Source organism: Amblyomma americanum, chromosome 11, assembly GCF_052857255.1.
Source record: "Amblyomma americanum isolate KBUSLIRL-KWMA chromosome 11, ASM5285725v1, whole genome shotgun sequence".
In the NCBI taxonomy this organism is placed as follows: Eukaryota; Metazoa; Arthropoda; class Arachnida; order Ixodida; family Ixodidae; genus Amblyomma; species Amblyomma americanum.
In genome coordinates, this window is record NC_135507.1 from 23,860,964 (window position 1) to 23,873,664 (window position 12,701).

General features: G+C 47.6%; 1 protein-coding gene and 1 non-coding gene across 2 annotated transcripts in view; both read right to left on the reverse strand.

Annotated features, from left to right (window-relative positions):
- LOC144110420 (metalloprotease TIKI1-like) overlaps nucleotides 1–3,175 on the reverse strand; it is a 91,609-nt gene extending 88,434 nt beyond the window's left edge. The window contains exon 1 of the mRNA XM_077643301.1: nucleotides 2,955–3,175. Coding sequence (XP_077499427.1) covers nucleotides 2,955–3,035 — 81 coding nt within the window. The 5' untranslated portion in view covers nucleotides 3,036–3,175. The remainder of the gene's footprint in view (nucleotides 1–2,954) is intronic.
- Nucleotides 3,176–12,360: 9,185 nt separating this feature from the next.
- On the reverse strand, nucleotides 12,361–12,433 carry TRNAR-ACG (transfer RNA arginine (anticodon ACG)). Its single transcript has one exon. It is a non-coding gene; the product is annotated as a tRNA-Arg (tRNA).
- Nucleotides 12,434–12,701: the final 268 nt, after the last annotated feature.

Genomic DNA, 12,701 nt, shown 5'->3' on the forward strand with positions numbered 1-12,701 from the left:
CTTCTAGACATCACATTGCGTAGCCATGTCATCAGATTCGTTGTGTCTTCTTTTGCTATTTTCGTTGGCAAACCATGTCATGGCCCCTTTATCGAGCCCCTGTGTCCCATGTCCTTCGCGACATCACACAGCACCGCCATGTTATCAGGGCATGTTATCAGCGCGGGAGGTCGGTTTACGGGACAAGCCATTGCACCGTGCTTATCCGGAAGTTGACCGAGTGAATGATGGGTGTACTCCTTCCACAACGCTTCCTTGGCCACGTTCACGCTCACGTGTCGTTGAGACCTGCACGGCAACTGTAGTAACCGCGCGGAAACTATAGCGACTGTGCTATGTGGAACAGCCATTTAATCGAAACGTCCATTCAGACAAGTGCGTTTTCAAGTGAAGGAAACAGCGAAAAATACAAGGACGTGACACTACCAGCTGATAAAGCGTATGAAGCGTAACTTCAACGTGTCAGATGGCGTATGAAAGCGAAGTTGGAAACTGTGAGCGAAGATTAAACTGACATTCATAGCTAAAAAAGAGAGAGAAAAAAAATGATAGTGCATCATATTATACAGTAACGGTAAGGTTGAGGTGTTGAATGCTACAGGTGGGGTTAGCCTTGCTTTATCTGCCGGCAATTGCTCCACCGCAGCGTCCCTTCGATATTAACAATGCCGCATCTACCCCGCCGGAAGGGAATGAAAGATTAAAGTGTCAGCATGGGCGCTATTTCCTTTACTTGACTTCATGCACCAACTAGCCCGACAAAATGCCCAATTGAAGTCTGTTTTCCTCTTGATATATGGAGCCGCCGCGGTGGCTGAGTGGTTATGGCGCTCGGCTGCTGGCCCGAAAGGCGCGGGTTCGATCCCGGCCGCGGCGGTCGAATTCCGATGGAGGCGAAATTCTAGAGGCCCGTGTACTGTGCGATGTCGGTGCACGTTAAAGAACCCCAGGTGGTCGAAATTTCCGGAGCCCTTCACTGCGGCGTCCCTCGTAGCCTGAGTTGCTTTGGGACGTTAGACCACCCATAATCCTAAACCTCTTGATATTGAATCGTACCAAAGCTTCACCTCTTAGCGCACTCTAAAACGCTTCTAACAACCACAGCCTGCTAGTCGCATCTGGCAGTATCGTCAGTCTGCTGCGAATATTTTTCGTTCAAACCATTTAGTCTGGCACAGGATGCAGCGGACAGTTCCAAATCAACTGTCGCCTGAGAGCGTACAATTTGTCCGAAACTACTCAGGAGGTAATCTTGCGAGGGGATTTCCGCGAGATGTACCCTTTCACGTGTGATGACGACTGGGCGAATTCATACAACCTCCCGACTGTCGCCCACCTGCAGGTAAAACTTGCACGATTGTCTGCGACGACACGAGCAAATGCCTTGTATACTATAACAGTCGACGGTGGCCAAACCAACTATAGAACAGGGGTTTGGCTGAGTTCGTACGACAATGCGATGAACAGCACGACCATGACGAGAGACACTAGGAAGAAACACATGGACCGGCACTAAGTCTGCATTACTTGGGCCGCGAGAATAAATACGTCTGGCTTGGAATCCGAACAACACGAAAGAGATGGCGGGTGACTAACGCGCACAAAGTCACATATGTAGACTTAATAAGGAATTAAACAATTCAGTCAGTCTGCCACCGACAAATCAAGTTGCACGCCAGCGCTCACTGCGTGGGCTTCCTTCTAGTGTCCTTTCCTGTTTGCACACATGTCCAGCGTCCTTGGGCAAAGATTTTGACTATTGTAAGCTGCTTTTACGGAAATATTGAAGGTAGTGGTCCATTCTTCCGCTGTGTAGCGAAATCTTTCTTTTAAAGTTTTTCCATCGCTCGCATCAAGCAGTTAAGACCTCCATAGAAAACCAATGGGGAACGTTTTTGACGATAGCAAAAACATGCGATGTCAGTGCACGTTAAAAATTCCCAGGTGGTCGAAATTATTCCGGAGCACTCCACTACGGCACCTCTTCCTTCCTTTCTTCTTTCACTCCCTCCTATATCCCTTCCCTTACGGCGCGGTTCAGGTGTCCGTCGATATATGAGACATACTGCGCCATTTCCTTTCCCCAAAAACCAATTATTATTATTATTATTATTATTATTATTATTATTATTATTATTATTAATAAAACATCAATATAAACAATGAATCCTACTCACGGGAGATCTGGAGGTATATTGATTGACATAGTTAAATCTTACAATACGTGAAGAAATTTCGCTCATAGTCTTTCCCGTTGGAAAATGCCTTTGTCCAGAACTGTTGGATGTGTGTTTATCATCCGCTGTGACATAGGTGGAGTTAGATGGCCGCACAAGTGCTGACAGCGAGATAAGTAATAATAATAATAATAATAATAATAATTGGTTTTGGGGGAAAGGAAATGGCGCAGTATATGTCTCATATGTCGTTGGACACCTGAACCGCGCCGTAAGGGAAAGGACAAAGGAGAGAGTGAAAGAGTGAAGTGAAATTGAAAAATTGGTTTTTGGGGAAGGAAATGGAGCAGTATCTGTCTCACATCTCGGCGGACACCTGAACCGCGCCGTAAGGGAAGTGATAAAGGAGGGACTGAGAGAAGAAAGGAAGAAAGAGGTGCCGTAGTGGAGGGCTCCGGATTAATTTCGACCACCTGGGGATATTTACCGTGCACTGACATCGCACAGCACACGTGCGCCTTACCGTTTCGCCTCCATTGAAACGCTGCCGCCGCGGTCGGGTTCGAGCCCGGGTACTCCGGATCAGTATGGAGTGAAGTTGGCAAATAACACTTTCAGTGAGTGGAGTTAAATTTAACTAGTTTCTTCGTCTATGAGGACATGAAACGACGAAGACTCGGGGTGTTCGTGAGCGCGGCGAACGGAGCACCACGCGGTGAAAACGCACGTGCTCTCGGCGTCGAGCACGTGCCGATCGCTTGACGCTGCACCGCTCACCTGTGCCGTCGGCGGCAGCAGCAGGCAGCAGCAGCACACGACCGAGGCGCAGAGCAGGAGGCCGTGGCCGCAGACCGGCATGCCTGCTCAGGGGCTCCCCGCGCGCCGCCCACGACGACACGACGACGACGACGCCGCGGGTGACGCCGCGCCGCCGACGACCATCCGCATTCCACGCGCGCACGTCCTCCGCCGTCGGTCTGGCCGAACTGCGCGCTCTCTGCTCCGGCCGCCACTCACGACGGCGGTGGCGCTGGCTTCGCGGCTCCCGTGTGGAGGCGGCGTTTTCTTGTTCGATCTTTCGAATCCTGCACGCTCGTTCTTTCTCGCTTCTGCCACTTTGGAAGCGTAATAATAAACAATAATTGGTTGTTGGCGAAAGTAAATGGCGCAGTATCTGTCTCATATATCGGCGGACACCTGAACCGCGCCGTAAGGGAAGGGAGGAAGGGGAGCGAATGAAGAAAGGAAGAAAGAGGTGCCGTAGTGGAGGGCTCCGGATTAATTTCGACCACCTGGGGATCTGTAACGTGCACTGACATTGCACAGCACACGGGCACCTTAGCGTTTTGCCTACCACTTTGGAGGCGGATGATCTGAATTGCAGTGACCAGACCAGTGTTGGCCACTGGTGAGCAAAGCACGGGGTTGCGTCCTCGGAAGAGGAAGTTGTGAAGGAAGGAAAGGCGCAGGAACTGTCTCTCTGTGGGACATCTGAACCGCGTTGTGAAAGTACGAAAGCTGAGGTGTAAGAATGGAGGTGTCCAGGTAGCTGAGGGTTCCGGTTTAGTGTTTATCGATGGGGCTGGACTTCGTCCTTCGTCTTTCCCTTAGCGCTGCTCTTATGGGTATGCAGTGCCAACGAGCCCGACACGTTGTTCTTGCGAACATCTCTTGTTCTTCGGACTCCGTTAATTGTTCTCAGCGCCTTTGTCTGTCTTTCCCTTCGTCCTTCTTCAAGTTCCCAGCGCTGGTCTTTTAGAAAATTCTAAATTAATTGTGCTTGAGGTCATTGAAGGTTCCAGCTGCATAACACGCGCATCCGCCGCTGTCGCCTGCGGCGTCGAACTCGTGCATCACTGAGCTTAGATAACTGAGCTAGTTGATGGTTTGTAACCGAATGACATCTTTCTAGCGCACATAGAACACACGGATAGAGGGAGAGTGTCGACTCGGGGCTGAGAACAAGCTGCTCTGTGGATTCGGAAAGCACTGCTACCCCGCTGCGTGCACTGTTGTGTCATGCATTGCAGACCTTGAGCTAGACGCGGTGTCTTCACCAGAGCTGTCTCCGTTGCTGTTGCCATGGATGAGGCGCTATTCGTTGATCTGAGCACTGGAAGAACATTCACAGAACTTCCGCATGTCACGTGATGGGAACGCGGATGGTATAGTTTCGTTTTTGGCATTGGAACGAATACCTCGAGCCGCAGCCGAGCTGCGGCTCGTTACTTCTGAAGACGTTTGAAATAAAGCGCGCGCATAAAGACAGGCATGAGTGAAGACGACACACAGGCGCGACTTCCAACTAAAGTTTATCCGAAAGATCGGCCGATCTGTTGAACAAACCTTTGGTGGAAGTAGCGCTTGTCCATCGTGCCAAGCGTGGTCAAACATGGTTTACCTGTTACCGGGACCCACACCTTGCTGCATTTCAGAAGACGTCCAGCTTGAACGTGAATTTGTAAACTGGGTTACCCGTTGCCTAACGGAACCAGTTCTGAGCAGCTTGGGTCAGGAAGCTGCCACTCTGGCTGATTGACGGTGGAGTCACTATATTGTCAAATAGGGACAAACATTTGGAATGCGCGGTACCAGTTGACGTAGACGAAGGGGACCCGAGATTCACAATATGTGTGAAGAGAGGGCGAAGGAAAAGTGTATATAAGGTGAGCTTGGCTTCAGTTAAGCGACCAGTTCTGGAGCATGATGTTGACATCGGACAAAAATAAAGTAAAATAAAGAACAGTGTCCGTGCCTAGTAAGTGATATGCAAAAAGGACACCAGCTCGCTGAGCGGATCATTAACGCTATCGCGTCATAGCCTTATTAGTGAGCTTAAGTGTCTCCCGAATTTTTTTTTTCAAACGCATTTCGACTTTTTGGCGATACCGTAAAAACCTTTTTTTATGTCTTTGTTTGCCCACACTGCTTTTGTGTGAGTTGTAATGGTGAGGTGATATATTGTTTCGTTAGTTCCTTAATTTAGGAACTAAAATGCTCAAGTTGGTTTCAATGGCTCGGCTATCAACATCTGTTAGAAAAACATCGATATATGAAGCAAATTCCTCATTGATGGTCGGAAAGTCAGCCTTGTTGTAACAACGAATTCGCTTGGCTTTTGTTGCCGGTTTTATTAGTCAGAATTGTGAAGTTAAAAGAGTAGCAAGTGGTCATGCATGTAGGGCCAGTTTGAAACGAGATTGAGATGGGAAACTAATACTAGATTTAATATGTTAGCAGTGCAATCTGATATCTGGGTTAGTTGCGTTACCAGCTAAGAAAAGGAAAAAAAACGGGAACAACGGTCCAAGAACTCCTTGCTTTTCGATGAAGGCAATGTTTTAGGAGTTAGTTCCGAAGACCCAGTAAGATTAGGAAAGTTAAAATCGCCGGTAATAACATCGGGCCTGCAGGACGCCGCGTAACAACGAAGTTAAGCACACCATGCAGCTCTGATGTGAAAGTCGAAGTGTAATTGGGAAATCGACAACATACGCCAAAGATCTGTTTTTTTTTTTTGAAGGCTCAATTCCACGCTTAACTTAATGTTTTCTAGGCTAGTTTGATCTCTATTGTGTTAGGACTGTATAGTTTTAGGTATGGATAGCATGACACCACCTCCTGGTCGCAAGGTATGATCGCATCGGTAACCTGTGGACCGGAATCGCACTGTTATGCACGTTTATATCTCGTTGTTTTGAACGTTTGAATGAAGTCATGTTTCTGTGACTTAAATGACGTCAGCCTCGCATGTGTCGACAGCGTAGTTAAATTATTCGCGTTTGTTAAGAATGCTTCTAGCAGTAACTATCACAGTGGATATGAATGAAGGTGATAAAGGTAGCCAATTTCCCCTCATGATACTTTGAGTGTTGCCTGCTTCTTTGCTCTCCCAATTATTCATTGCGATCAGAGGGACGGGTATAGCTCTCCGCACTTTTGGTATAGGATGCACAGTTAACGGAATAAAATATATAATATATATTTACATGTAATATATGATTGCCTGTGCTTAGGGACATTGACCATTTGCTGCAGCATGACTCAGTGTAGTTTAAGTCGGTCTGTAATATTGATGTATAGTTATTAGTGACATGTTCCGAAATGACGTGGTGTCCAGCGAACATTCAGACGTTAGAAGTGATACGAGTCGGCAGGTCGTTACTGTAAATTAGAAAATCAAAGGGCCGAGTAGTGTGTCTTGTGACTCGCCGGAAACAACGTGAGTACGAGAGGAGCGCCTATTGGCATTACAAAATGTTGACGGTTAGTGAGAATGCTTCGTGTTCAATCGAAAATGGGGGGGGGGGGGGGGGGGGGGGGGGTTAGTATTGCAACATGGAAGCAAAAGCCGCTTGTGGGGAGCTTTATCAGAAGCTTTTTTTATTTTCCGAATCCAAGGCCAATGCGCCCACTGGTAAGGCCTATAGATTAGAATTGATGTAATCAATGAATTAAACTGCAAATCGGAAATTGTGGAGTATAGCTTCCCGAAGCGACACACTGGCGACGAGGGACGCTGTAGTGGACAGCTCTCCGAGTTTTATTCAGACCATCTGGAATTCTTTAACGTGCGATGGAATCGCACAGCACACGGACGTTTTTGTATTCGCCTCCGTCGAAATATAGCCATTGCGTCCGGGATCGAACCCGTGACCTTGGGACCAGCAACCGAAAGCCAAAGCTACTGAGCCACTACGGATAAAAATACGGAAATTAGTGCTTCCGGTATTTTCTGGTCAGGAACAGGATTATTACGAGAGTTGAGGTGCGGTGTTTGTGCTTCGATGAGTCCGTGCATTTTGTTTTTACGCGATAGCATTGAAGCCCCATAGGACCAAAATCCGTCGTCGGTTATAAAACTCGGCCATTGGCTGGAGGAAAATGACGTCATCAGACCGGAGGTGACATCACTTCTGGTAAAAGCATCAGCATTGCGACGCGTAATAGAATTAGCATCCCTGTGTCTTTTTTGCAAAGCGGCGGTTTGGTTTTGATGGAGCCAGTGATGAATAATGGCAGGGAGTGGGCGTGTTGGTTTTCCATTCTGACAGTGGAAGCGCTCAAAAAGACAAGGACGGCAGAAAGCCCTTCGTATGTCTCTGCTATTCTGTCGTCCTTGTCTTTTTGAGTGTTTTCACGGTCGAGTGATGAAGTCTGTTAAGTACCAGGTGATAAATTTTGATAGCCTATCGTAAGAACTGCCTAATGTATGTCCTAGTTACCTTATTTATTCTTTTTCGGCAAGCCGCCGCAGTGGCTCAGTTGTAATGCTGCTTTGCTGCTCACACGAAAGACGCGGGTTCGATCCCGGCCGCTGCGGTCGCATTTCCGATGAAGGAGAAATCCTAGTCGCCTGTGTACTGTGCGATGTCAGTAACCCGAGGTGGTTGAAATTGTCCGGAGCCCTCCACTACGGCCTCCCTCGTAGCCTAAGTCAATTTGAGACCTTAAACCCCATAAAACCAAGCCAAACCTCCTCAGCCAAATCTAGTTAGGAAAATTAAGCACCCTTTATACCCTTTATAATTACGTTGCCTAATCAATCAAGCTGCGTTGGAGTCTTCTGAAAACCCAAGCATCGTCATCGCAGAGGGTATGCGCATGTATATGCAGGTGCTTACCCGTACTCTAAATGGCACCCTTAAGGCAAGAGACATGCTCCGGGAATCTATAGGACGCAGTCCGCTTCTCTGTATCGATTCGACGCCTACCGTCCGCAGTTGCTTTCTGTGGCAAAAGCTTCCGCATTTGGTGCTATTTCCGTTCCGTGGCTGTGTGTAGGCACGTCAGCCCTTGAAGGATGGATTGGAGCTCTTTACAGATTGAGAGCGACCCCCCGACGGGCACTTACCGCGTGGTCATTTATTTACTCGCTCTTTTGGGGGATGCCATTTCTCCTCGGCAGCCATATATCGTTGCGAGTGGATTGCGTGTTTATACGGCGGAAGTTGAGTGGTGTGTTCGTGAATGATTGGCAGCTGTATATAGTCGCTCACGCACGGAAATGCATGTGGTCATCTGAAGTGCTCACCTCCTTGAGCACGCTTGCCTTTCTTGTGTATCTTCTATGATTCTCGCTTGCTGGAAAGCGGCTTTTGACATAACGTAAAATTCCGCACTGCTTGTGCGCAGCTGCTGGCCGAACGGATTGTCATTGAATCAGCACAAGTTGGTGATGCTTCATCGTACAGTGAGCACATCCATGCGCACAAGTTGGTGATGCTTCATCGTACAGTGAGCACATCCATGCGCAAACGGTGGATACAATGTGTAGAACGTTGTGCACAGAGGGTACAACTTTCTGCGTAACAGAAGGCAGCAACGGCCAATTTGCGATAGATAAGACACATATATTCAATTTTTACAGCGCACGAACATTTCGTTACATTACAAAATTAACAGAAATTTGTGATAGTCTTTCCCACCACACCAAACTTATAGTGTTTGGATTCGTACGTTGGATCGAAATTTGTCGAGTTTAATATCGTTACAGACGTGACAACGACGACACGGAAGCTTGGACGGAAACGAGAAAGAAATAGTGCATGTTGTTTCTTTTTTTTGCTTTCATTTTTTTTTGGGGGGGGGAGGGGGGGGGGGGGGGGCTAGCGTCTTCCAGCGGTGTGTCTCATGGTAACGTTACAAACGTTACTATATTGTGAGTAATGTGGGATAGAATAGCTAAAGGATTACGTGTCGGAAGATGATCGAGGTATGAGTACAAGCCATTTGTCTTCATATCTCGTAGCCCGTCAGTCGAGAGCGCGTGTTTTCTTGTAGCCATGGGCTAAAGATATTAAATTATTTTTGTTTCGCAAAAGATTTACAGCTTGTCAATTTATATGTTTGTTGTTTATGGATATTGCAATCCCTGCCAGGATTCTAACATGATGAAATACATGATACATTTGAAGGGCAACGGGTACAGACACGAAGGATCTCTTCAGCGTCGGGTCGCCGGGCACGTTCCAGTTTGAAGCGCTTCTCAATTGCTCAGCTCAGGGCTCTCAGAGAGGAAGTTGAGAAGAAGAATCAAGCGGCCGCTGCAGAAGGCCCCGAAGCCAATCCACCGCTAGCCAACAACTATCCACGGCGACCATCGGAGACGTTGCCTTCTCTGGGACTTGCGACTACTTGCCGACTGATTGCGGGACAGGTTGCAGGAAAACTGCACAATGACGACGGTACGCCGCGGGCTGTTATAATAATAATAATAATAATTCTTCATGGGCTGTTACCGGCGCTGAACTGAATATTGCGGATGAAACTTTAGGCAATTGTTCTGGTTTCAGTTTAGACATATGCGCCGTTATTCGGTTTTGATTGGCGAACATTAAATATAAACAGCTATCGAAGGCTCTTTCGTAAGTGTTTCCTTGATTGACAACAGCGCGGTAACACTCGAGGCTTGGCGAGCAATCCCTCTACGGCACCTGCCACCAAGTACTTGAGCATACAGACTCCTAGAGATTCAAGTGACGAAGCTTCCACGTGTTGCGTAGCGTGCGCCTCTGAGGTTCACACCGGGAGCCACTCACCTATGAATGCTATGTATTGTGCATACACCTTCGCTCAGCTGAGGTGTCTGGGTGATACAGCAACCGTGACAGTTTTCTCTTTTACGCGTCGCTGCCTGGGCCTCCACTGTACAAGGCTCTGTACAAGGGTCGTTGGTTCAAGTGTGTTAGAAGGGGGCCTAGTGAGCGCGTTGTGGTCTGTATGACTTAGTAACGTCTGTTTGGGATGTGGACTGATGTTAAATAAAAAATATAAATATGCTAATTAGGCGTCAGAAAATGCCTGGAATGAAAAGGCGGTGTTGTGGTGCTTCATTGTACTGAAAGAAATGGTTTGTATGTGTATGAGCATGCAATGGCGTAGTATGTCGTGCAGTGTAGTGTAACCTCCCAGGTAGCACCGAAACATTACCATCATGTTAAATTTTTGTTTCGGTCAAACATTGTTTGAATGTTCTTAACTGTTTTCTTTCCTAAGGTTTTTGTAATGTTATACAAATCAGCGTTCAAATAAGCTTTCCTAACATTGATTAAACATTTAAACAGCATAAATGCAGCATTCTCGAAAATGATCAAGCAATCCTGCACTAGCATGCAGGCGCTCCAGTTTGACGGTACACTTTCATCAACGCTTTGCTAGGACCAGAAACGAGGGTGATACTTCATCTCCACAATACAGTACAACATTGCAATTAGCATACACTCATCTCCGAAAGGATGTAATGGAGTCAAGCTTATATGCCCATTTCATTTACCTTAAAGGTCTCTTTCGGTGTATTGCATAAGGGGTGCGGTAATCAAAAAGTTATATTTTGTCACGATGATATATGCATTTCAATGTTGGCGTTGAAGAATAATGGGCAAGTGATAGCAACGAAATGGTAGAGGCCGTTCCAGTCTGACGCGGCTCGTGGAAAGAAGGAGGCGGAAAAGGTAACGGTGCGGGCTGACGAGTAACTTGAAGTAGGCGACCAGTGCGATGGGATATGCGCGGCGGAGCTGCGCAGATTTATGGTTCATGGCCTAGTGAGCTGTAATAAAATTTATGAAAAAGAGACAGGGTTGCGATGCGACGACCGCAGGAAAGACATCGTAAGTTGGACTGTGATTTCAGGGATGACACACTGGCTTCGTATGAATATTGGGAGGGAATGAAACGGGCGACGCGATTTTGGACGGCTTCGAGTGCATCCGTTAGATAAGCTGGGTGGGGGCTCCAAATGTGGGATGCGTATTCTAGTTTTGGCATAACCAATGATCGATGTACAAGCGAGTAATTTGACCTATTTTATTGCGCGACTTAAATGGTGCTCCAGAAATCCCAGGATTTGGTTTCCAGATGAAATAACGTTAGTAACATGTTCACGCCAAGATAAGTCATGACTTGCAATGATACCCAAGTTTGGTCTATGGTTTATGGGGGTTTAACGTCTCAAAGCGACTCGGGCTATGAGGGACGCCGTAGTGGAGGGCTCCGAAAATTTCGACCACCTGGGGTTCTTCAACGTGCACTGACATCGCTCAGTACACGGGCTTCTTGAATTTCGCCTCCATCGAAATTCGACCGCCGCGGCCGGGATCGAATCCGCGTCTTTCGGGCCAGCAGCCGAGTGGCGTAACCACTCAGCCACTGCGGCGGCAATGATACCTAAGTATGTATATGAATGGATGTGCTCTATAGGATTGTTAGTAATCCTTTAAGGGAACGAAAATCGGTTACATCTGAGGCGAAATGAGCTTGCATTTGTTAGGGTTAAGTGCCATTAGCCAATCATCGCACCATTTTACAACCCGGTTAAGACCATCCTGAAGGACCATTTGGTCAGAAATATTGGTTATTGAGCGGTAGATAACGCAGTCGTCGGCAAATAAACAGATATCGACACGCGGCCGCCGCGACCGGCATCACATACCGCCTCCCCGGACATTATTTCACTACAGGGATGTGCGCCCACCCCGGCAAGCTTCAAGCCCCGACTTAACAAGGTCGCATCCCGCAACCCGTCGTACACATTAGCACCAGCACCCTGCTCTCACTTTGCCCGCACATCAAAATTCCGGGAGACACACACATGCATCGTGTAAAGGCAGCCAGGCTGGAGGTCGATCCTGTGCAGCATATACCCCCTGCACCATGGCGCACTTCTCTCTCAACAGAGACTTCGACGAACCTGTCATGCGGCTCTTACACAGACTAAACAGTTTCATGAGCGCTAAAAGATCACCAGCTGGAATCTTAGAACCTGCCAATGTAGGCAAAATAGTATAGGGCGTAATCTCAGTGTCATTTTTGACAGTTTGTTAAAGGATGCCCCCCCCCCCCCCCCCCCCTTCAAAAAAAAAAAAAAGCACGGCATCACGATAAAACATAAAGCAACGGTCAATACTTTGCAATAAAGAAAAAAAAGTGGGCCTGTGGCTTAACGCGTCTGTCTACGGATCAGAAGATTCCAGGTGCGAATCCTGGCAAGCTCGGATATTTTTTTCTTTTTATAGTGCACGGGCGCTATTGCGCTTCGCTTCCCTGGAAGCGCGGCCGCCTCGGACGCGAAGCGAAAGATTCCAGGTTCGAATCCTTGCAAATTATTTTTTTTTATCAGCGCTTCTATAAGGGCGAAACGCAAAGCCGCCGGTGTGCTATAACAGGAAAAAAAAAAAAATCGCGAGCCTGCCAGGATTCGAACCTGGAATCTTCTGATCCGTAGTCAGACGCGTTATCCGTTGCGCCACAGGCCCACGGTGTGCGTGTCATTCAATTTACAATTAAATAACGATATTCGACTTGAAGCACTACGTTGTTCTGTTTGGTATGGCAAGATAAATAGTACGTTTGCATGAGTTTGCCGTTTTCACAACTGCTATTCCTTAAAGGAGAATCAGCACGTTCGTTTAATCAACGCAAAGTGGGCTTCGATGGCATGGGCTCGGTATCTCTAGGCTGATGTAGTGCAGCAGCTATGTGCAGCGGCAGTGCCCCCTGGCAGCGAATGCAGCTGTCAGCGCC